This window comes from Fundulus heteroclitus, chromosome 7 (genome assembly GCF_011125445.2).
Source record: "Fundulus heteroclitus isolate FHET01 chromosome 7, MU-UCD_Fhet_4.1, whole genome shotgun sequence".
Lineage (NCBI taxonomy): Eukaryota > Metazoa > Chordata > Actinopteri > Cyprinodontiformes > Fundulidae > Fundulus > Fundulus heteroclitus.
Window position 1 is genome coordinate 22,945,458 of NC_046367.1, and position 26,585 is coordinate 22,972,042.

Consider the following 26,585-nt stretch of genomic DNA (forward strand, 5'->3'; position numbering starts at 1 on the left):
GGCACCAATCTCGGCTAAATGTTTCCACGTAGGAATGAATGAGCCAGAAATGTTTGGTTTGGAGAGGTCACAATGGAAATAAAAGGCTCAAAAAGGGAGTTAGATATAAAAGAAAACACCAGAAATAAAGTTTTAAGGTCACACTAAGCAGTTGGCTAGCCAAGTATCAGAAGGCATGTTGACAAAAAACAGATTGATTTAGTGTAATTAAATTAGTCAGTTGTTGAATTTAACCTGAAAAAAATGTTTTCTTTCAAATTGTAGTGGAGCTAGTTAAATGTATTAACGTTATTAATATCCTTAGATAAAACTGACTAATTATGTATTAAGAATTAGGCTAAATAACAATTTTTTTCCACTGAATAATCTCTATCACATATGTAAAGAAATAAACAATATTTCAATACATTTCTTAGAATCTCAACTCATTTTGGACTTATAATGAATAATTACACATCAGTGAATTTTCCTCTACATGCTTCATGTTACAGAGTAAAAGGGAAACTTTAAAGCTGGAGAATTGAAAATTCAACAACTAATTACTAAACTAAAACTAATAAACTAACTAATAAATAAATTGTTTTTGTAATCAAAAGTGCACAGGTTCCAATACCTAACGTCAATCAGAAAGGGAAGAGAAAGGTCAAATTCAAAGATTTAAAACTAACTGTGAACAGCCTGGCTGACGGGGAAATGACGGCTCAAACAGTCGTCCATCTGGCTTTTCAGCTTACGCAGTTTGACAAAGGGTCAGTCGTGGCCCTGTTGGGTGCTTCGGTAGTTCCTCACTTTTAATTCAGACTGTGGTTGAGTATGAATAAAACATTGCTCAACGTTACTGAGATAACAAGAAGAAAATGTCCAAGGAACATCTCACAAGAATTGGATGAATTTAGCAAAGCATAAAGCACCAAAAAGACAAATGTTATGATGAATCTTGATCATTTGAAACTGTTGGGCAAGGCTTTTAGCTGGATACTCTGGTTCAATCGTACTCCCCCTCAGTTAGAAACCAGCTGCTTAGCAGCAACCAGAGCTTCAAGGAAAAAAAGGAATCAAAAGGTACACATCATCCATTCAGAGGAAGACATTAGGAAACTTGTTGCTATACCATGTTACACAGCCAAGAAGTTTGCCTTTCCACATTTAATGTTTTAAAACATGTGATCATTCTACTAAACAGAAAGTCATGTTCTGATTTCAGAGTTTAATGAGTGCATCAGATCAATAATCTATGAATTATTCATGGATTACTTTATAATGTTGGCTAAATTTGAAAAAAAAAACTACATTAATATTTAGACCAGACTCTTGAGCATGACACTTGAAGTCATAACATATATTTTATATTTAGCAGATCTTGGGATGCCATCAGCATGGGATAAGTCTTTATGTCTTAACCCGTGATATAGAGGGTTTTGCAGGTCCTGCAGAAACGTCAAATCTGGCACATTCCTGTACACAAAATCATTCTTAAGTTATTGACTTTATGTAAAATGCAGGTTTTTTAGTGTATGTGCTAAGCTAATTGTTTGTCACAGTAAGTTTGGCAACTTTTCCTTAAGTCTTGTAGCAATCAACATTGTGAAATGGTCAAATGATGCAATACCTGGCTATGACCTAATAATTTGGCCAGTTTTCAAGGTGACAAAGCCAATAACTTAATAACTTACCAGTATCTTATTAAAGCTTTTGAGCCAGTAACATATCGTGTTGTTAATAAGGCTAACAGATTATAATATTAGTGGCATAGAAGTTGGTGTAGCATTTAGAAATATCCTTTAAAAATGTCAGTGATCTAAAGACAAAGTATAGTTATTTACAATAAGAAACCAAGTATTCCTTAATACAGGCAGTTCTTAATGTGCATATCTAAGTAAATAAACAATATTCTAAATAAAGATTTTCTGCATCAGATCTGTTTTTAAAATGGCCGCTTCTATAGGAATATATGGTAAGCCGACCAAAAACTGGCAAAAAACCAAATCCATAAATCTCAATTTATCTGCCATTACATTGCCAGCTGTGGTTTTTACTGTTGATTTAATATATATTTATATATGTAATGCCAAAAATACATTAACTCAGATATTTCACAAGAAGTTATTTACTCTAAGGATTCATGACATTATTGACAACTTATGTTTTATTCTATTTAAATGGCCAAACTGATGGTGTTATTGGCTCGTATTACATTATTAGCCAGTATTACATTACCAGTTGCTACAAAGCTTCAAACAGATAAAGACAACCAAGGTCTTATTTTTCAAACGGACGGTGCAGATATTTACATGAAGCTTTGAAAGTTTCTCCTTCTCGAAGCGAATGGAAAATGCACTAAAGCTCTATATGTAGTGATTCATCTTATCCCGTCTGATGTTTTTGGCTCTTAAAAGCTTTGAAGAAAACATAGGTGAATCACTCTGCGGGCAAACAAAAATAATATATAAAAAAAAAAAAAACAATCCCATAGTTCTTTTCTTGTAATAGTCCAAACTATGCATGACAGACGTGCAACCAACTCTAACCCAATATGTTCCATTCATATAGAGAGACAAAAGTCTGACAAACAACGATTACCGTTATGCTTGCTTGCCTGTACATCTCGTACTCTGTTGCTTTTGCTCCGATTAGTGCTGCGTGGGTGTAATGGGCAGTTGTTGTAACTGTTTGTCAGCTGCTGAAGTGACCAGACGGCCCGTCTTACCGGCCACTAATGGAAGTCAACTCTTAGTCTCTCTTTGTGTCAACCTCAGCACTTCTTCAAGTTGCACCCGCTGTCGCACCTGTTTCTCAACTGACAGAGTTTTCAGCAACACGTTTTTTTTTTTTTCCCCCCCTCTCCCTTTGCTGCTAATACTGTTCTTTTCCTCTCCGTTTAGGAAAGATATTTTGTCTGCAAAATGTGTCTTTAAAAAATTCAGTTTGATAAATCAGTCGGGCAGTGAGGGATTTCTTGAGTCTTGAAGCTGGGAGCGGGGTCAGGGGTTGTTAATAACAGGCTTGTTACGGTGATTTTTTACATTCTGACGCAGATGGTGATTATCACTGCAGGAAGGACAAGGGCTGGAGAAGGAGAGAGAGAGGAGGGGGATGCAGTCTGAATTGTAATGTTTGATGCTGTCCAGAGCCCCTTAAAGAGCCAAAACACGGCGAAAGAGAAATGCTGGGGCTCCTCATCAAGCCAATAGGATGACATGATCTCCCCTGAGCTATGTACAGACTCATTTTCTCCCTCAACACGGACATTTTTAGCCTCGGAGAGCACAATTTTTCCATCGCTTCCACAGTAGCACGAGAACAAAATCTCTTGTCATGTCAATAAGAAGGTACTTTAAAAAAAGCGTGCTTTTCATTTGGTCTTGGTCCCTCTTTGAATGTTAACATTCCCCTTTTTATGTCAAATTTTCCCGCTCATCGCAGAGTCTGACTCTTTCTATCTCTTTCGGACTTTCTTTTTTCTTTTTGCTCTTTTTGATGATGATGATGTTAACAGGGTCAAATGCTTTCGGTGGCCTGAGGGAAGAAATATGAAGGGGTGGTATTGGAGAATTTTGAACCAGCGCTGGAGGGTGGGAAATACTCTGATGTGCCAGTTATTTCTCTCTGAAATACATATGTGCAGAGTGTGAGTGAGCGCCACGCTCTTACATTCACTTAGTTTAGCGTGTTTTAAGGGTGTTTGGGACCCTGGTGGTAATTGTCCGCTTTCTACTGTTTTCACTTTTTTCCTATTCCCACCAAGCAGCTTCTTTTTATTTTAATGTATTTATTTATTGGCTCTTGTCATCGTTCCCTTGATTTTTAAGAATCTTCACAGGGTCCATTGCATAAGTTTGAACCTCTCACGAGGGAAATGGGAAAGAGAGTTCATCCTTTATATTTCCTTCATGTTTTACTGGCAGATGGTATTTCAGTGATGTTTATTCGACATGTTTAAACAGTTGTTTGATAGATTATGGCTCTGATTTTGGGTGATTATAAATTGGAAATACTTTTGTGTTTTTGGGGTGTTTTTGGTGCAAGTGCAATGTAGTGTGTGCTTGAATGGAACCTCGTCAAAACAAAAATAACACACGCCAGAGCTTGCATATTAATATGACATATGATCAAATATTCATGGAAAAAACAATTGTTAATCACTGGGAGAAAAAAAACAAATATTAGCATATTGCTACAAAACTACAGTAAGACAGCTAAAAAGTCTCATTCCATCAAACGTAATTACACTCATTATCGAGATAATTAGAGAAAAAGAGTGAGTGCTTGAAAAATTAACTGTTCACCTAATGTAACATGCCTTCATCAGACTTTAGCCATATTGGTTCATTTTCTTGGTGCGTGTTTGAGTGTGGTCTAAGGATATAATTGACCTTTTTGAGTTTTCTCCTGATTGTTTTGATCAAAAAAAGCAGATTTGATTCAGGTTTGCTTTTATTTTGAACAGCTAGGCTTGAAGCTTAATGTAAATGGTGCTTTAAGTATAATCAGTTTAACTCAGGAGATATAGCTGGGTTTTTGGTCAAAGGCAGTGGCATCCATATAGGTAATGAGCACTAACCAAACAGTTAATTAGATACACCTGATCAATTCCACAATACATAATACTGTGATTAGGCCACAACTTGGTGCATTTAGGGACCTACTGTTCATCCTGATGTTTAAAGTGAGCATCAGAATTGTGAAGAAAAGAAAATTAAGCGACTTTGAAGTGTCATTGCTGTTTGTGTCAAATGAGCTGGTCTTCGTCTTTTAGAAACCGATGATTTACTGCCATTTTCATTCATAAACATTTATTTTATAGAGAATGGCCCAAAAAATCACAAGTGAGCAGACCTGATGGTGGAAGTCAGAGGAGAATAGGTAGACTCTTTTTAAATGATAGAAAGCTGTCAATATGAATCATAATCTCTTAGGAATACTTTATTGTGTTTATATAATGTCGGATTAAGGTTGGGAATAGGGAACATATCTTATTACCTGTCCCCATGAAAGAGTCAATCTGATTACTGGAATATGATTGTCTTCTTGACATTTTAGGATGTAACATTGGTGGCTTAGCTGTTAATCAAGGCCCAGCACTCCTAATTATATACAGCAGCATGGTAGCTCAGTAGAATAAGACACCCAGCGTTATGGTTGGATGATCTGAAAATCTTTATTTTGCAAATTCTGGCCAATCTGGGCTATGCTGAAACTTACTCTAAGGGTTTCTATTTAGTATGTTAACCCTTGAAAATTGTTACTGCAATAATATCTTTACAAATATGGAAGAAAACCTTATTTCAACAGCATTGACAGACTGATCTTCAGTCCCCAGAAAAGGTAATATGCGATGCCGTCAATGCTGCAGTTTCTTGAAGTCTGAGTGAGAGTGGGAATTTATTGTATTTCTCATTACCTTTAAAATTGTCTTATCATGATAAGAATTGCCTCGGCAATAATAAAGCCCAATTAATAATGTCCTGATGCAACTCAATAATCCAGGTGGAAAAATCACAAAATGGTTGAGTTGGTTCTCTGGATGGGTTCTTCTTTGTTTAGACTGAAGAAGTCACTTGGTGAGGTGATGACACATTTAAACAGTTATGGGTAAACTTAGCCTTATAAGCAGTACATTTGCAGAGTGGACTGACAAATTTGACGGTGACAAATTACAAAAACTGGTTGAAAATACAAAAGAGGACGATCATCTCAACAACCAGTCATTAGTGCTCTGATGGCCCCTTATTGTTCCCAGAGAGCTGAATCATACCTGCAATAACAGGATTGTAAGAGGGGGACAATTGGACACGGACATCACCACCCCTGTTTAATGACAGACAGGTTCTTTTCACTTTTTCTTTACTCCACTTTCAACCCAACCTTCCTCTTTATTCAGGATGAGAACATCTTCATCCCTGAAAGAGTGACTGCTGGCCTGCAGATGAGCAAGAATTGTTGTGATAGATAGATAGATAGATAGATAGATAGATAGATAGATAGATAGTGTTAAAGAATGGGTACACCGGCCTGCTCCTACATGTCTATTGAAAACCCATCTTACCCCGGTTCCAGATTTGACAATAAATGAGGAAAGCATTGATCAGAGGTAAAACATTGTAATATGCATATTTAATTTATAAAAATGAAATATGGAGACAGAGTTTACAATACCAATCAAGATGATTTCACCGCACGATGGAGAAGTCTGTATAAAGTAAGTTTTGGACAGACACTGTTTTTATCAACTTTAGAGCTCCTCCTGCAAAGCTCAGGGGGAGGAGGAGACCCCCTTCTGCCTGACTAAGATATTTTCTTAACAATAGATAGATAGAAAGATAGACCGCAGAATCTTGGGCTGATGATGTTGCTCTTCTGTGCTGGATCATCCCTTTGGGCAGAGGCTGCTTTGTTTCCCCAGTGCATAACAGGTCACAGTCATATATCATTCTACACAGTTATACCAGTTTTGATTGCCACCGTTAAATGTGCTTATCCACTATACGTAAGTACTACTTATGAGGCTGAGTCTACCCGTAAAGCCTGGTTTAAGCTTGACTCATCAGAGAGGTCTGCGCAGCCATATTACGTCAGTTTGGCTACCACGGCCAAAAGTTTTCACTCTGCGCACCTTGTGTAGCACGCTTGGCGTAGGAGCACAACACTGCCCTCTAGAGTATAGGGGAATAATGCTACTTTTCGAAAAAAAAAAAAGCAGCATGGAACATAAATGCTGCAAACGTTGTGTTTGTACGTCTAATTTCCGTGCAGAACTTAAGTGCGTCAAGCATAAAAGAGCCATAACTCCTCAGACTGAAGAAGTCTCTTGGAAAAAAGACAATGTTTCAACAAAAAAGATTCCGTCCTGAGGACCTACTCAATTTTTATGTTTTATTTTTTTTTTGGATCCAATTAATAATGTTTGAAACCCCACACAAATGTCCAGTATAGTAGGGATTGTTATTTTCCTCTATTATATATCCACATTTGGTTCTTGGAGAGCATAAAGAAATAGCAGTACATTCAGAAATATGATTAAATGCAGTTACTGTGTGCAGTTCAGATATATAAATCACATTTCTTTATGTAATTGGTGTCCTGATGAAGCCTATTTTGAATATATATATATATATATATATATATATATATATATATATATATATATATATATATATATATATATATATATATATATATATATATATATATATATATATATATATAATATTTTTTTTTATTATTTTTTTTTTTTTTTTGGAGTAGTATTTGTGTTTATGGGGCAATTATCGCTATGACATGCAGTCACAGCCACATAGGTAGAGAAAAAAGTTGTAAGCAGCCTTTTATCATCACTTCATCAAAAAAATCAGTGATGGGACTCAAAAAGTGAACTCTTTCATTGAGGTCAGTGTTTGTTTTTATATTTTGGTTTTAGCTGTCATTTGCAATTGTCACAGTTATCATGAAGGACTACAGAATGCATTAAGTTAATAGAAATTCCCACAAAGCTATTTGAAAAGCAGTTTTGTGTGTGTGTGTGTGTGTGTGTGTGTGTGTGTGTGTGTGTGTGTGTGTGTGTGTGTGAATGAGTGAGCTGAGTTGATGAATACTTTGAGTCTCCACATTAGCACATTTCTCTTCTGCTGTGAGTATCTTCTATGTTACTTGCATCCCTGCTGCGTTTTTATTACACACCTTTCCAGGTGTATAATTATCACGTGTCACAGCGCAGAGATGATGTCTGTAGAGCAGGCATGTTTCGCTGCTATTTCCACTGAGAATAAGACACTGGCCACAAATGATTGGATTAGTGTTTAACCCCCACTTCCACTTAGCTTAATCCGCTTTGCAGCTTTGTGAGTGTGTGTGTTTGTGTGTTTGTGAGTTTGAAATCATTTGCTCCCATTTCTGTTTGTTCCATCTGATGAACACCAAGGACAGCTTGTTCGTGGTCAGCAACCATCATTTTCTTCTTTGGAATTACGCTTCCCGCATCCAGAGAAGGTGTGTGGGAAGCAACTGGCAGCTAATCGAGAGGGATGAGACATGGAAAGGGAAAAACTGGAGAAAGAATAGGACGTGGGGTGAAAAAGAGGTGTACGAACACACAACATCCACTGTGTGCAGAAATGGAGATGAGCGTTAATAATAATAATAATAATAATAATAATAATAATAAAAAAAAAGACTTAGGGCTTGTTGAGCAAATGCAGGCACCTGGAGATCAAGCACCACAGCCAGAAGTGAGGAAGATTGGGGGGGGGGGGGGGCGGCAAGCGCAGGATTATTGTGGCGGAATAGAGAGATCAGTTGAAGGTCTGCAGGGTTTGGTATGTCATTGTCATCCTTTCTAAACAGCCCGCAGAGCGATGGGCACTTTGAAGTTCCACAGAGCTGCTTAAATCCCGCCTGAAAAGATGCAGAGAACCGCGAGGCTGGTAAAAGAGACAGGAATATGCGGAGAAATAAACTGCAGGGGCAGAACAAGGGAAGGGATTGATGATGGGTGAAACACAGAGGAAGGGAAGTGAGAGTAATCAGAAGTGAGGAGGCTCATTTCAAGAGGGTTGACAGGAGACAGGCAAATGGAGGCAAAGCTCTTAATGCACCAACACTGGAGGAGATGAGTAATATTAGGTTTTTTTTGGAGGTGTATGAGTAATATGCTTCCAGCAGGTCTTGAAGAGATACTGAAACATGAGAAGCAGTGATGTAGCAGTACAGTCATGAGCTGATCTGAGCTGGAAATTGGTAGAGGTGGCGCTGCCAGATCAGCAAAGTGTCCGTACAGCAAAGGGAAAGAGTCAACAGAAGTCAGGGTCCTTTTTAACTTCATCCCACAACATTTACAGCCAGGTTCCTTTAAGGCATTTTTCAGTACCAGTAAATACTGTCCAGGGTTTGCTCTTTCCGGGAGGATTTCTTTTAATTCTAACCAAACTTCTTACTGGTGAAATCTTCAGCAAATTATTACCTCTTTCAGAGCACAGGGTAAAAAAAAAAGACATTCTGGACCCAGTTAAGGTAAAATGGCCTTTTGAAATAAAGAATCTGTGTATCCATTTCATCAATTTTTGAAACATGGTTTATCCTAAGGAAGGAAGCCGGAAGATCCGGAGAAAACTTGACAAGGGAAGATGTTAATGGCTGAGTCACTAGGCCTTGATTCAGAGAACAAAGTTTAAAACTTGATAGAATAAATATTCAGTGTATATTTTTAACCACACAGTATGCCCAGTTTAATATATTCAGAGGGCTCTATACTGTTAATGGAGTTTAATGGGAAGGGCTGCACAATATTGGGAAAACATGCAGTAATATATTGGGCAGTCATGCAATAACAATGTGACTTGTGAAAAATAAACTAATAATTGAAATGGGTTCATATCTTCCTGCTTTTGGTTTATAGCAAACATGGACAGATAGCAATGAGCTTTAGCTTGTCTGTTTAGCCATTGACTGCAGGGTGGCTAACGGGGCAGCTAGCCTGACTAATTAACCTGCTAATATTAGCTTGTTGTATTCATAGTTTGACTCCATATTGACCAAAATGGCAAATATGAGTAAAACTATGGCTGCATTTGGCAAGTGTTTATTCCATATTTTTTATTTCTTGTCATACTATGGTACCGTGAAACTGTGGTAGTTTTACCTATATTATCACATCAGAAATATACCATTTCATACTTGACTATGCCTACTTCAAATAGTTTTTACTTATTTTGTTTGTAACTTTTCCAAATCAAGTTTGTGTTTAGAAGACATATGCAAAACATATACAAATATTCTTTATGGCTTGAATTGCATGAGCCCCAGAAGCAAAGCAAGGAAATCTTAGACCAACATGTGCATTCTTCCCATGCTCACACACTACTCACTCATAAAATGTGTCTACATGCAGGACTACAAAGTAATTATGTATGTTCATCACCAATTCCTGGGTTTTGTTGACACTGTGAACACGACATGTGCATATTCGGTTTTAAAACAACAAAGCTGTATTTCTCAGTTCAAATGGAACCGCATTTGCATGATCTCGCATGGACACACATTACATGGCTGGAAATGGACTCAAGTTAAAAACAATGAATGAAACAAAGGAGGTTGAGGCGGAAGTGCGAGAGGGGAGAGGATGTTAACGTTAAAAAGCTGTTGTGGTGAATTATTAAAACTGAGCATTGTGCTCACAGTCTCAGACTGAAACAGACTTTCTTTCTCTAAAACACGCACACACATCTGCACACACACAGTAAAACAGCTGCAATCCCCAGTTGCTTGTGCAGACATGAAACAGCGCACTTGTCCCTCTGTCTAGATTTGGGGGTATGTGTAAGTGCTCTGTTGTCTCCGGCCTCAGTGAGAGGGTTGTTTGTAGTTGTTCCCTGAATGGTGGATTATATGTGTGCATTTATGTGTGTGTGTGTGTGTGTGTGTGTGTGTGTGTGTGTGTGTGTGTGTGTGTGTGTTTGTAAGAGGTTGAGTCAGTATTCACACATGTCTTATGTCTAAATATAGGTTACAAAGAAGGGTAATAATCATTGTACAAAGGGGCTTTTACACTGCACTTTGTTTCTGTTCACAGGACATGCCTGGGCTTTAATCCGTTTACTCTTTAAAGTGGGAAGACTGTATGAGCTGATGTTAACAGTGTTCCTAAATGTCCTATTACTTCATTTTTTGACAAGTTGTGAAGTGTCATGAACTGATGCTTTGTATGCCAATTTGTCGAGTGAGGAGAAGAAGGGTGGAAACCCAACATACTGGTACCCTACCCAAAGATTTACAAGCAGCCCAGGCTGCCTCTAATTCACCTCAGTGACAAATTACTGATGCAACAAAACTCTTAATAAAAAATAAATAAATTCTGGAAGCTTTATAGATGTTCAGTTTTTTTTGAAAATTGCTACTCTAAAATGCACAAGTGTGCCTCAGCACTTCTTTTTTGTAAAACATGTACCATTATTATTATAGTACAGCCACAGCAGTCTCTGCTGTGGCTGTACTGTTTTCACTTTTCCACAGATAATCAGCCGGTTTCTTCCTCGTCAGTGTTTAACTTGGGGTGACTGTGGTTGAATACGAAGAGGAGTCATTTCACAATTGAAAGTTTGTGGGTTTTATTCCAACTTTCTTTCAGTAGCTACGTTTACATTGGCAAAAGTAATCGGAATAAAGGGCTGATCAGAGTAAAATGCATCATGTAAACATGGGAATGGGGATATTGTGATCAGATTAAGCTTAGTATGAATGAAATTGTATTCCAAATGAGACGGGTGGTTTATCAGAATCAGAAATACTTTAATAATCCCAGAGGGAAATTGTTATACTGCTTTGTTTGCAATTTTTTGTTGCTCAGCAAAGACAGAAGTACGTCTTCTGTGTTTTTCAAGGGAAATTTGATAACTGCGCATGTCAGTGGTTGTTTTCTAAATAAAGCCAGGTAGGTATATACGCACATCATAATCGGATTCATTGATTGAGTGCCCATATAAACGATATAATCCAATTATTTTTTGTTTCTTAATCCGAATACATTTCAATCCGATTATGACATTTTGTGCATGTAAACATAGCTGATGTACCCTTGAGCAAAGCACGCAACATCAAGTTTCGTACAGATCTGTGTATCTGTGTGTGAATCTGCATATTTGTGAGTATGGCTAGGTGAAATCGGCTATTGTGTAAAAGTACTTTGACTGTGACTAGAAACATACTATAGGAGTTCAGTCCATTTACTGTTTAGCTACCTTAGAGTAATTTAACTGTCAACATTTTATTTCAAGATTTCTACACAATTCACTTAGTTTTCTCACACGTCATCAAACAGTAAAAGCCACTTCATGCTAATGCCAACTGTGTGGGTGGGAAGAAAAGTCCTAATAGTATAATTGCCCTCATTAATGCGGCTCAAGCATTAGAAAAAAAGTTTTTCTTTTCCAGCTGCAGCTAATTATCATGGGTGAACATACTGAAGGAGTGTTTAAAGACACCAGAAATGTATTTCTTTGATAATGAGATTTGTCCATGTCAGCAGATGTTTTGATAGCTGCTTGTCGAGCTTTCTGTAATTGTTAGGATCTTATGGGGGAAGTGAGAGGGCTCACTTCATCTTTTTTTCCTATGTTGTCAATAAGAGGCACCGAACATCAAATTAACAAATTCCTGTGAGAAAGTTTTTTTGTCTTTACTGCCGCAGACAATAAGGCTATGTGGTTCCAGACAGCATATTATCATCCACACAATAAACAGCGTTTCATATTTTAGATGGGTGTGGCCTCAAAAGTAATTTTTATGTCAGAAAAGTGTTTTAAATGGAGTATATCATGCACAATCAACTTTTTTGAGCTTTCAACTATGTTGCAATGCTATTCCGTCATGAAAATCATACCCAAAGTGATATTTTGCTTGATTCATAAATGTCTGCATAATCCTCCTGAATTCTGCTCTCTGAGCAGCAGCCCCTCCCTGTCCTGGAAAACTAGTGGTGAAAAGCGGTCTACCTAGAGGTGTCATTACCCGTCCCTTCCTGGAAGCACCTACTTTGACTATGCCACCCCTGACCAGTAAACAGCACGCCCAAAGAGCGGTGATGTGAAGCAGAGCACGATCATTTCTGCTCAAAGTTGAGACAAAGTGGCTCTTTTAGCACCTATTCTGCACCGTCATAGCAACTGCTTGTTTGTGATACTATGGCTGCAGCAGCACATGTTTTCACAATGTGTGGAGAAAAAAACCTGCTGACTCATGGTTAAAATACATTTCAAAATGACAAAAAAAAAAACTCCATGAGGCAGTTTTGAGCGCTTGCACGTTTATGTGACACATGTTGCCAGTGAACTAATAGCTGTTTATGTCAGCCTGGCTGATGTTGCAGTTCAACTCAAATCCACGGTTTGTGCTCATCTATGCTCAGGAACCATGGTACGACAAAAAGATTAGGGATACATCAGGGTAAACACTGTTTATTATCCACTTCAAAAGCACCTGTTCTCTGTGCAGCTTGACAGCCTTAATGCATCTCCCGGGCTTGTGTTTTTACCTGCTCGTGCTGAGCGCTCTTGTTACTCCCAGATGGCTTTCTCTAACCTCTGTGTAGTGCAGCCTCATTGCTGCATGTAAGGTGAAGAGCTAATGTGTGAGTGCGTGTAATAGCAGTGAGCGACAACAGTTACGGTGATCTTTTTGAGTGCTGTTTAAAAGCTGTGTTTGTCTGATTGTCTGCGGGCATTTCTACCTCGTTAAGAACAGCCCCCAGAAGGCTTAGCTGCATATGTTGGGTTTTTTTGGTGTATTGTGCTGGCAGACTTAGTGTCTAAACTGCCAGTGTTGAATATTTAAAATGCAGTTTTGTAACCCATGTTCTCTTTCTTTTCTGCCCACCTTCACCCCATCCTCTCTCTTTCTCTTTCCATCATTATCTTGTTGCAGGTGTTGCAGTCGCTCAGAGGGTTGTGACAGTCCAGAATGGACCCCTGGTTCGGACCGAAGGCTCCCACGTGACCATCTGGTGTAACGTGACGGGCTACAAAGATGGCTTGAAACAGGACTTTGACTGGTCCATGTACCTACCAACAGCTCCAGGACGGGAGATCCGGATCGTAAGCACAGCTCAATCAGACTATGCTTACGCTGTGTATGCCCAGAGAGTCAACAGCAAAGAGATCTTTGTGGAGCGACTGAGTGACGACTCGGCAGTGCTTCACATCACCAGGGTGCAGGCCAGGGACCAAGGTGTGTTTGAGTGTTACACCCCCAACACGGACGGGCAGTACCTGGGATTCTATAGCGCACGCACCAACCTCACTGGTAAGTCATTTTATTATCAAGTTGGCAAACATGAAACCTAAAATATATCCAACACTATAAGATTGTTTGGTTGGCAGCTTGTGGAGTTCTGAACTGCTAGTGGTGCCATACAACCATTTTGTGTAGCCAGGATCTTATTTTGAGCATGACACTGTTATAACACACACTAAAACATATTTTAGGTCTTTAATGTTTTTTATTTCTATAGTGTTTCTGCTCTGGGTAGAATTTCTATAAGCCAAACGGTAAGGATAGAAGACATGAATATGTCACCAACTGAAATTAATCATATTGATGTCAAAGGTAGATTTTGGCTCCCAGCACTGTCATAAAAATCCTGTGGCAATGTTTTTAAAGGGCCTATATCATGCAGAATCAACTTTTTTGAGTTTTTAACTATGTTATGATGCTATTCCTTTTATCAAAGGAATAGCATAGCAATGCTATTGAATAGCAATGCCCAAAGTGATATTCATGCATGTCTGAGTAATCCTTGTAACCCTTGCCGCTCCTTGTCCTGGAAAACGAACGGCCATCACATGTCTACATCACCAACAAGCGGTGATGTGATCTTTTCTGTTCAATGTTGAGGCAAAGTGACTCTTTTAACACCTAATCTGCACAACGACAGCAACTGCTCTTTTTTGACACAATGCTCCAGTGGCTCTCGGGCAACTTCACTTGGGAAGAGGCAGTGTCACAGTGTAGGCAAGCATGAGTATGAAAAATAGCACCAGAAAACAACAAATATTTCATAACACATGAATACTCTTTGTGCCAAAGGCAATATTTCATCATGTATATGCCTGTAGTTGACTTTGGAAGGCTTGATGTAGATGTAGATATAAAAATTCTTGTTTCTTCTTACTTAATTTGAGCTCAGTTCAAAATAGAATGAATAAATAAAACTTCATGAAATAATGATTTACTTGAATAAATATGATATGACTATTCAAAGTGACAATAAAATTGTGAAATAACAGAATACTTATACTCATTACGATGAAATATATTTCATTTTTCTTTAAAATGTGTATAATATAAAATCACATTAATATTTTTCACAATAATATAAAAGTATTGTTTAGTTTTTCTTTTTTTTATTCCATCAGTTTCTATTTGAGAATGCAATTTTTTTTAAAAGTCCTCTTGTATTTCAGAATGGTGTTTTTTCACAATGGCCTGTTTATTTCATAATGACACTTTTCAGCACAATCATTTTACCTGCCAATCAAGAGAAACAGGGCGGGGCGAGCAGTATGATTGGCTGCTTCTTTACCCAGACCAAACCAAAGGTCCTAATTCAGGGCTGCATCCTTTGATGCACTCGGTCTTCGTGCAACCTATGTTCAGTTGCAACATATATATCAACTTTAAATGGTAATTCTTCTTGACCAGCATGAACCAAGGAGTAAACATTACTCAACAACAACAACTAACGCTAGCTTACAGGTCTGTTGTCCGGGCGTTTTAAAACTTTGCTGATGATGCACGTGAGCTTTATGTTGCTCTCAAACATCCATGTCGTACTGTTAGCTTAGCACGTAGTACCATTACGCTCAAGGTCTATTTTAGGTGTTCGTTTCTTGTTATGCAGCCGGTTGTGGATGCAGCTGTGTAATTTAATAAGATGTTTTACAAGATTAAATGTCTGTTTTCAGTCTTGGATTGTGTGAAATAAATTTGTAAATGCGACTTGTAGTCCGGTGCGACTTATATATGCAGCTGTCTGTCAGTCTGCGGAAACGGCAAGGGAATCACGGCTCCCTCAAGTAACTGCAGAACAAATCTTGCTTTCACTTGAAGTTGACAATAACACAGAAAAAAAAGAGAAGTTGCTTATTGAAAATTAATAAATCAGTGGAGTAGGGGTCTGAAAAGTCGCTGGCAACAGAGCTCAGAGTTCAGGTGCCAGTTTGGCTGCTGTGCCCCCTTTTTAAATGGTGAATTTGACTGAATTATGTCCGATCTTTGCTTATCTTGAAAGTTTAAACTTTCACTTTTTTTTTTTAATCAATCATAAAGAAAGTACTTTGAAAGCTTAGGAATCTCTAAGGTGGTATTTAGTATTTAAAAGCTTAAGAGCAAATATTTCTAATAAAGATCGAAAGGATGGGGGTGTCGTCAAAACTTTGTGTTTTTCCCTATAATTAAGAGTCAATGAGCTAACGGTAATATGACAAAGAAGAAAATCTGTTTGAAGTATCTGCAATTGCCACTGTCGTATCAGCCATTTTCCACCCCGTCTGCCTTTGGAAAAACTATCTCTTAATCTTACACACATCCATACACAAGCGAACATGGACTTTCTTCCCACCTATTCATTTCTTGCCTTGGGCTGTTTCTGTAACATACCTACTATGTTCGCAGCATCGGTGACTGTTTCAAACTCCCAGCGCAAGTTTTCCCCTTCAACTACTTCATTTTCAGATGCATACTTAGATCTAATCCTCCTCCTCAAAAAAAAAAAAAAAAAAAAAAAAAAAAGGCAGCTCTGAAGCCACAGCTGTCATCGTGGTGGATTGCATTCCCTTCGTGACTTCCTGCCTTTATCCTTCACGTGTTTGACCCTGCTCTTAAGGCCAAGGCCCAGACCGAAAGTCTGATGTAGAAAATGGGCATAAAAATATATATTTGGAGCAGTGTGAAACCTGAGTATTTACAGTGCTTTTCTTTTCAGGCAAGCGGCACGTTCTGCATCAGCTGTAGGCCTTGCTTTCTGAAAACGACTAAATGAAATGTCTTACAGGTCAATTGTGTACCGTTTTTTTCCCCCCCTTTTCTTTGAATGAGTGCTCCTGGACTTCAGCTGTTATAATTTTTGTTATGTTGAGTGTAATCTGAATGTAGGGCAGGGCTCAGTTGCAGGGCGCTGTGAAACAGTGCTGCTGATAACACACAGTATTTATAGATCTGTGTGTGTGTGTGAGAGGGCGAGCTAGAACGAGTGTGTGAACAGAGGTTTTGAGGGACCGTTACCCAAGCTTCTCTCCATGTCTCTAACCTCTTAACCCAGTTTTGAGGGTCAAGGGTCCACAGCAGTGTCTCTCTCATATTTCTCTTACAGCCATGACACAAGCCCCTTTGTGAATCCCCAAATGTCTGCATGAATTCAAGGCTCCCGTTGTGAGCAAACAATAGCCTGTCCTCCCTCCCCCCTTTGTCCCTGTTCCTCCATTTCCCACTTATCTTGTCTCTCATTCTGTCAAGTTTCTTTCTCTGTTCATCACCCTTAGCCCTTTTCACTTGGGTTACCTTTGAAAATGTGTACTTCAAGGGTAATGTCAGAGGAGTGCCATACAGGTATTTCTTCAAAACCTAGAATACAGTCAAAAAGTTCATTTATTTGAGTCATTCAAAACTTAAAACTCATTTCATCATCTATGCAGATTTTTATTTACTTTAATTTAAACGATTTTTGTTTACCAAAATACAAAATACAGTTTCTCAGAAATTCTGAATATTGCACAGGAGCAATAAAACCATGTTATCAATAGAGAAACACTGTTTCATGGCCACTTTGTGGCCTTCAAAGTCATTGGGGAAAAGACGGCTTCTTTTGGCAGTTTTCCAGCAGATTGTCAATAACAGTCGTCACAATGAGGCTACACGACAAAATGCTGACATTCAGCATATAACTTGAGTAAGTTGAGTGGCTTGGCAAAGTTTAAAACAGAATTATGCATCACATGAAAGTAAGGTTAAGGTAGAAAAGTGTGTGTAACACAACAGGTGTAACCACAGCCTTGACAGGATTGTGAGGTGAATCCTATTCAGAGGTTTGGGGAAGTTCACACAATGTGGCTCGGATCTTGATTCAGAACTTCAAGAGCCTCAACAATGACACATTTAGCACATGGATTACAACTGTTGCATGTCTTGTGTTAAGCTTCTCCCGATCCACACTCAAAAAAAGTGAGTTGTCTACTTCCTGTTAACATTTAATTTCCAGCTGACACATAAAAAGGGTGTTTGTTGGGTTAAATAGATTTTTGTCTCTAGTAAACATTACATACCGGTCATTGTTTGTTTATAACCAACCCAAAACCTTTTTTATGTTTTGACTGGAAGTTAAATGTCAACATGAAGTGGACAACTGGCCAGGCTCACATTTTTTGAGTGCTAACGGTATATTAGAAGTGTCTTACCTGGCCCAAAAAGGATCTGTGCTCCAAGGTCCTCTTCTGATTACATCTGAAGTGAGTTTCTCTTTTCCTGAGGCTTGGGTGTCGTTGACGTGGTTGGGTCAGATCAGGTGTCTGTAGTGATGAGTCAGTCTTACTCACAGTGATGTATCTCATCACGTTTTGCCTTTCTTTGTGTTGAGTAATTATGCTTTTTTTGTTGTTGTGTTTTATTACATGGGATCTGATACCTGATGCCTGAGGAGGAAAGCAGCTTCGGCAGCACACCTGGACACCATTCTGTCTCTCTGTCATGTGTTGTATCGTCAGTTTCAGGACGTTAGACACACATATGCTAGTGTGTCAATAGTTGACTGGAAAGCAGATGTTGATGATGTTTCCGAATCTTAGTGATACTTTTTAAAGAAACTCTATCAAAAATCACCTTATTTTTTACCCTATGAAGCCACAGAGATCAAACAAATGGAAAATATAGTTTGGTATTGCCTTTGGAAAATGCACAAATATTCCAAATATGTGAACATTTAACAGGCACTAATGGAACTGGTCCACTAAAACACGAATGAGTGTAAACATTTGTCTTTTAATTTTCTGTTCTGCTGCGCTACTTTGATAAAAGACACCTAAACAATGTCTTCACCAATGCCTACTATTTGTGGACATTGAGGTGTCTGAGTCACCTATAATGATGACTGAGAAAGAGAGTTGGAACCAAAGCTTTACGTCAGCATTTTTAACAGCCATTTTTGAGTTGTTTAATGTCTGTGTAATAATCCTATTACTTGGGAAAATCCAACCAAGTCTCCAGTTCTATGCTAAAGACCACATTCCGGATTCTGGCATACCTGCCAACTTTTTTGTCCTTTTTGTAAGGAAACATCACGAGGTTTTGTGGGGGGGGCGGGGGGGTGGGGGGGGGGGGGGTTGGGGGCGTGGCTGTAATGCCCTTGAGATACTTCAAAACCATGCAGATCGTGACTGAAAATAAACAGGATCCCACATGCTAGCAGCTAAATTGAGCTCCCGCCGTAGTATGGCCAGAGAATGGCTAGTTTTTTTTAAGGAATATGGAGAGTTTTGCTGGGAAGTGGGATGTGGACCTGTCACTTCACCCCACCTTAGAAAGTGAATGCAGGGATGGATGGATGGTAAAAAGATGGGAAACTTTAGAGTGATTTTTCTTTACCTACCAGAAGCAGACCAGTATTGACCACAGTCATCCTTATGGCGGATGCATGTCTCCAAGTGTCAGATGTCTCTTACCGCCAATTGCACTTTCCTTGCACTGTTTTTGTCCTGTGTAAGTGGTTAAGTCCAACACAAGGTCTGCATTTAACCTCGGAGTGGCTTAAGTAGCTGCACTGTCCATACATCAATTTTCTTTAGCCGGAAAAAAAACTAACCGAGCTCCCATCTGCTTGTGCGAGTGTATGTTTCTCTGTGTGAATTTTGTACATTTGTGTGCACGCGTGTGTTTTTGACTTCCACCTACACATCAGATTGCAGAAAAAAGGACAACAGCATGACATGGCCATCATGGTTGTTCTTATCCTACGCACCAGCCTGTGTTCGAGCGTGTCCAACAGCCAGCAGAACAACAAGCCCCGGCCAAGAGACGTCATGCCTTCCAGTGAACCTCCACATCAGAAGAATGCGCCATAGGAGTTATTCTAATGAGAGATAGACACATTGTACCCTCCACGTTTAAGCTTGCCTGTGCCCTGCAAAACCCCGGAGAACTGACAACACTGGTAAAATTCCAGTGATGGCATTCTTGGTTCTTCTCCTTCACTGCTGATGGGTGAGAGAAACCCCATTTCCAGGTGTCAGACGTGAGGGGTGGGGGGAAACTGGTTTAAAGTGATGTAGAAGAAAGACAGTGAGATTGATGGTATTAGGAGGCATAGATGAGAAAGTTGGAAAGGAGAAAAATGGGGACAGAAGTGACAGCTTTGGAGATGAGCTGGACGAATGATGTGAAATGGGGTCTTTGACCAATAAAGCACTAGCTGGGGTCTCACACTTCACCATGGTTGGTTACACCTCCCACAGGTACAGTATATAGCTCACATAACAGCTAACGCCGTTGGTGTGCGTTTTAAAAAAGCTCTCCGCCTGGTGCGGCTCCAGGGGTTAATGTAGCTGCACGCTGCTGTGCATGTTCTAAAATGCAATTAGCCAGCAGAAACTGAGGGGATGGAGAAAATTAGAAAGAGGGAAAAAGGGTAGAGATGAGACCGTGGAATTTGAATTAAGTGACAAGTAAAACTGTTCCTTAAATGTTCATTCAGAAAAGCTGCAGGAAATTGCCACATCTCTCTCTTCACAGTTTTCCTTTTCCTTGTATTTAGTCTTCTTCTGTTATAAGAAGATAAATGGGGGTTTTCTTTATGGGTGGAATGAAATAAATAAAATAGATCAATATTCACAAGAAAAATTATTCTTTTTACGTTGTTTGTGTATTGTACTTCAAATGTCTTCATTGAGAGCACAGGGGAACTTAAGTCAAATTCCTTATTTTATGAAGCAGCTTGGCAATCGACACTGACTTATTCTGAAATGTCCTTTCTATGAACAAGTACCTTTACAGGAGTATCTCAATACGTTCTATGAACAAAGAACTTTTTTATTTAAAACTCAGTTGGAAAGATCACATAAGACCAGTAAAAATAATTTCCAATACATAAATATTATCCTATTGAAAAGTATATTCATGTACCCTGCGGTATATGCACTTGGTTGGTTGGGGCTCCTTTTGCATAATTGAATGCAGTAATTTGAGAAGATATCAAGGTTAGCAGCTTCTGGTTATGCTGCAGTGTTTAAGAAGTGGCCTTTAATCTCCTGCCTTGTTGGGTCCGGTGTCTTATCTGCATCTTTACTAGACCTGTCATGATAATCAATAAATCAATTTATCACACCATAAATGTTAATCACATGGTTAATTAGAATAATCGTGATAATTTGCCTATCCATGCTTGCTTATTTCCCCGTGTGTTTCCGTCTCCTCTCTCTGAGCTGGGGCAGCAAAAGGGTTTCAACACGACGCATCAGTGTCTGCTCACCCCTCCCTTCTGGTTTCCTCAGTGTAGGAGGGGTTAAATCTTGCTAGGGTTTCCCACAGAAAATGAGTTAATACTGGCGGTAGTTGTCTGGTGGGTTGTGGGAGGTGCCCGCGAAGCGGGAGCTGGAAGCGCAAGGAGCGTTGTGCAGCCCTTAACCGGGTACCGTAGTGTGCATCAAGCTAGTAACAGCTAGCATGTTAGGTCAGTTTAGCTGGAGGTTTTCGTCCAGACGGGAACTTTACCGACCGTTATGATGCTCTCAAACATGGAGGCTTTTAAAATAAACCGACAATGTATAGTCTGGCAGGGGGCGAGTAAAGCCAGACTCATAAGGCACTGGGGGAGACTCAGCTTGTGTCAGGTAGACACATGCTCAAAGTTAACATGAGAGCCTCGTGAGGGAGAACCAGAGAAACACTAGTTTGAAAAGGAAATGGAATTGGTGTCAAAGTGAAACACGACTGCAGCAGTGTGGGAGTTTTATTTTTTTTGGATTAAAACCAAATGCGGCCACTCGCTAAATTTGTATGAGCCAGTAGGTCCGGAGGATACATTTGCGTTATTATGCCGTTAGTTGAAAAAGGTCTCCAAATGACAATAATATGAATTATCGCAATGATTTTTAGAGAAATCTATCGTCCAGAAAAATTTGTTATCGTGACGGGCCTAGTCTTAACCTAAATTTTACAGGGAGAGTTTGCTGGCTAATTAAACACAGTGATGCCATGTTTATTCAATCAGGTGTTGTTAATTTTGGCTGTGTGGGAAAGGGCCAAGTGCTGATGGGAAATGAAACTAACATTTCCATGAAGCTTGTCAGCAGAGGGAAGCTTGAAGCGCTCTAAGATGTACTGCTAGACAGCAAAAAAAAAAACTGTGTGACCATGACCAGTCGATGACCAGGTTCCTCAAATCTCTGGCAGTGGAAACTTTACACTTTACCTCAAGTCACTTAGATTCTGTGTCTCTCCACTTTTCCACCAGACTCCCAGACCCTGATTACCAAGTAAAATGCAAAGCTTACGTTCATCTGACAAAAGTACTTTGGATTGTCGATTGGTACAGTCCTTTTTTTCTTTAGCCCAGGTAAGCAGGTTTCCTTGATAAATAATGCTAGTGTCTGTCTGCTGGACGACCTTAAAGTTGGTTGTCCTCCCTATGATTGTTAAGGCCATGGCATAACATTTCTGTCTTATTAATCCTCTTATAATGTTCTTATGCGATATTCAAATTATCTGGGAAACGGAATTGTAGGTTTCCATTAGTAGTGAGCCATACACATCAAAATAAAATAAAAAATACTAAATACTTGACATACAACGTTCTGTATGCAAAAAGTTGTAACGTTTATTGAGATGGTCGTGTGTGTTTTTTGCACACAGGTTAACAAGACAATTAACGAGAGCGGTTGTTGTTGTTATTTTTGTGTTTTTTCTTTTGACTTGACATGGCTTTTCCCTGCACGACATGCAGCAAGAAAGGCTGAAAAAAACCTTCTGCTGAGCTCAGCATTGTGTGTGCGTGTGTGTTCATGTCTGATTTGTGTGTCTCCCCTGCCTTTCTGCTTTTCTTCTCCCATGGGAGTTAAAGTTGCACTCCTCTACTCCTCTTAATGAGATGGGCCGAACGGGGGAGATGTCATCTTGCATTCTGTCTGTTACACCGGGTGACACATGGAGCCCACCTCCCGCTTTCCTCTTTTACAGCGCCGTCTCCCCCATCTGAATCCCACCGGCTTCGTGAGCCTACTGCTCTGGATTCGATTCCTCGGTCCTTACATCAGCTCCAAGCCGGCATTGCTCATGCTGGTTTATGGCTTTGTCAATGAAATGGAAAAGGCATGAGTGTGATTGAACTGCATCAGTGATTAAATAAGACAGAGAAATGAGAAATCTTCAATGGTGTGTTGTGTTAGCAAAGAAAGATATACAGGATGTTGTTATTAGAGGAGAAGGGTGCAGGAGAGAAAAGTGGAAATCAAGAGACAAGACATTTTGTATCTCTTGTTATTGATCGGTAGCACAGGTCTGTGTGCGACTGAAGCATTTTTATCTTCCCCATCTCTCCATACAGTGACACTTACATTTTCCTGTCCCACCTTTTCACTCTGGACCTGCAATCGCCGCTCGGTTTCTTTTATAATTACATTCCCTTTCTTCCGTTGTGTGAGTGTGCGTGATTGTTCGAACTGGCTCTAAGCTGCGCACCAGGCAGCTCTCCAAATGGAAAGAGATTTTTATCGCCATATCTAGCTTGCCGTTCCCTTGCCCATCTCATCCGTTTTAGCGGAAAAAGGTTTCCTGCCAATAACATTACAGCAGCTTTGACCTGCTGGACACAGATATATATATATATATATATATATATATATATATATATATATATATATATTCTATATATATTATATATATATATATATATATATATATATATATATATATATAGCAATACATAATAAAAAACACAACTATAGTCACACACAGAAGTGAGCTGTCAGTCAGGCACTATGTCACTCCAGTAATTGAGTCTAAGAGGGAGATGGTGCTCAAGTGTTCCCATTGGAGGTCGTGCTTTCAAGAGAACAGCACTGGAGAGAGGTTTAACAACCCGGGGATCACCGTTGTTGACAATATAACGCGGAGCAAAGTAGAGCGTGTAGCGCTGTGAAGAAAGGAGTGCTGAACAATGAAAACTAGACAACTTAATGTCTTCGCTGCTGCGGAACAAGCTGTCCTAAATGCTGCGTGCATGTGTAAGTTTCAACCTACACTGGTGGCCCAAATTCACAGGCAGGAAGTTTTAAAATAATCCAAAAAGGTGGCAGAAGTTAAAAATACTCTGTAACTGATAGATTTTTTACGGTTATGCGAAGGCAAAATTGTGACCGGCAGCTACATTTGAACTCTCAGAGGTGTGCATTTCCATGTCAGAGATTCAAGTCTCCTGTGGCTCTCTCAGGCTAGCTTATCTTATTGATAACTTGAGGTGCCTGTAGGTCTCCCTTCATGTCATCCGCAGTGACCTGGAACTAATGTCCGACTCGCACACTCGTCCCTTTCACCTCCACACTGACAGAGCAATAAGCGGCAAGTTGATTTGAAAAAACAAGGTAATCTTTTGAATGAAAGGGCGCTATTCACCAAGCAACGTTCATGACCATTAAAGGTAACCAGCATTTTTGTTTTTCCTGATTAGGCTATGGTGCATAGATTCTTGTTGTGAATTGAGCAGTGTTGATCAGCATACGTTTAAATGGCTAGATAAATACTCCCCCATTTCTCACCTGTGATGTTGGATACTCCACCTGTGGTTAAGAACTGGGACTTCGGAAAAATAAACATCATTGGAAAATGCAGTTTATCCTCTGAAGAAATTATCTTCATATACCACAAAGGTCAGGGTGGACCAATGCAATAAGGCTTCATATCTTTAGACTGTTAGAATGTAATACATTATAAAATACTGACCCGCTGATAACCCCCAAATAACCTGACATCAATAAGTGCTTTTTCAACAAAGGGATCTTTAAAAACACTGCGATTAAAAACAGGCTTAGAGATAATTAAATCTAATCCATCATGCTAGGTTTTAAAGCAGACATTAATTCTGCCAAGCAGTAAAGACCAACTACAAGCAAAGGAATAGCCTTGATTAAGAAAGTCTCTTCATGTGTCCGCTTTTCTTCATTCGCAGTTATCTCCAAACCAAAAATGTAGTCCTTTTCTTCTTATAGAAGGGTTCGGTTTACCCCAGACATGATTTGTTCCATTAGGGCTGAGATGAGGCCTTAATTATTTGGACCTCTGGTTATTCGTCTTTGTTTCTGTCTAAAGAACTGCTCCTAAGATGATCTGAGCAAATATACTTGAAATTGAGTCAAATTTTGCAGAAAAAACTATCCAAATTGACCTTATCAGTCATAATATGAAGTTAGGCTAAAACAAATTAAGTAATTCAAGTAGTGCATTTACTGTTCATCTTACCAATCTTATTAAGTTCCATATTAGATTCCTGATGCCCTTTGATCAGTTTGTTTCTATTTTGAATGTTTATTGTTCAATATAGCCAAAGTAAGAGCTGATGATGTCTCTTATAAGCTATTACAAATTTGTCCAATACAGTTTTGTTTTGGAGACGTATTTCTGAAGCGAGAGGAAATCCTCGCCGGCTATATTAAATTTAAACTCATTCTTTAATTAAACAGGAAATATTTCAGAAGAAAATTGAAGGAGTTTCTGAAGGAGGGCTATCTTTGTAGTCATGAATGATTGCCAGCTTTTTTCTTTTGGAATCAGTCGTGTTATATTGTTTTATTCAAACCTATTTTACAACTGTGTTTATGTTTATATAATTTTACGCTCAAGTAGGGACTAATTTGACTAAGTTTTACTATGCAGAAATGTGCTACATTAGGCAGAGTTTCTGATGACTTTAAACGGTAACAAAGACATGTTTTTGTGTTTTGCAAACAAAGAAAAGCAGAAGAGTATTGACTACAGTCATTATTATGAAGGATGACTGTCTCCAAGTACCAGACTTCCATTGCCTTAAATTGGATTGTCCATTTATTTTCTGTCCGGTGTAAGTGGTTGAGTCCTACACAAGGCCGACGTCTAACCTCGGAGTGATGAAGCTATTTAAGCTCAGCAACACCAAGTACAAAGGTCTATCATTTGACCCTCCAGCCAAGGAACTGCCGTTAAGCTGATGGGCCAGTTATTAAATCAAATTATTATGTTGCTTTAGGCTACAGAAAAATCTACTTTACTATGAAGTAAGGGTGTAGCAATAGAGTCAGGCCATGATATAAGATGATACACAATATGAAAGTCCACGACAACGACAGGACGGGTTTGCAGCAATATGTTTTGTTAGAAGTGAAAACTGCCTGGCTTGGAGGGGGTTGCTTTCCGAACCCAGCAGCCGTAAAAATGCTGTAATCATCACTGCTCACAAAAAGCTATTATTTGCACAATTTCCCCTTTTTTTTGGTAATAGTCTTTTTTTTGTGTTTGTATGCTGTTTTTTTATAACTGTATATCCTTATTGTGTGTTGTACATTTTACTTTACTGGACAGTCTGTTATTTTCTTTTTTTCCCGTTTTCTTCCCATTTATGTATCTGATTTATGTGTATCTGTGTGCATTTCCATTTGCCTATCACTTGTGCTGCTGATGCAACTGAATTTGCCCAGTGATGGACGTTAAACAACATTCTCTTCTTTTCTATTCTGTCAAGGTTTTTTGCTCGTCATATTCTCATGTGGTCCAACTTTAATACCTTTACTAACTGACTCTGTCTACACAACAGGACAACAAGTCAAGAACCGTTCCCATTATAGTTACAAATACAGGGTGCCAAGCCGCTTGAAGCACCCACCTTCACATCCGGGGCTCCTAATTGCGGCTTAGACTCACCTCGCAAGACAAAGTCGCATAATCACATCAACTAGACTTTGATCAAACATATATTGTGGCGTTGCGATTTATGAGATTTCATGTCGCACACCCCTGATATTAAGTTAAACAGAGACGAAAGGATTTTCACTGTTAACAAATTTGCAAACAAATACAGCATAGGTGTTTGT

At 39.1% G+C, this 26,585-nt stretch overlaps 1 protein-coding gene across 1 annotated transcript in view; it reads left to right on the forward strand.

The window, feature by feature from the left end:
• Positions 1-16,497, forward strand: part of LOC118563823 (immunoglobulin superfamily member 3-like) — a 36,739-nt gene extending 20,242 nt beyond the window's left edge. Inside the window, exons 2-3 of the mRNA XM_036139751.1 lie at positions 13,411-13,788; positions 16,469-16,497. Coding sequence (XP_035995644.1) covers positions 13,411-13,788; positions 16,469-16,497 — 407 coding nt within the window. The remainder of the gene's footprint in view (positions 1-13,410; positions 13,789-16,468) is intronic.
• Positions 16,498-26,585: the final 10,088 nt, after the last annotated feature.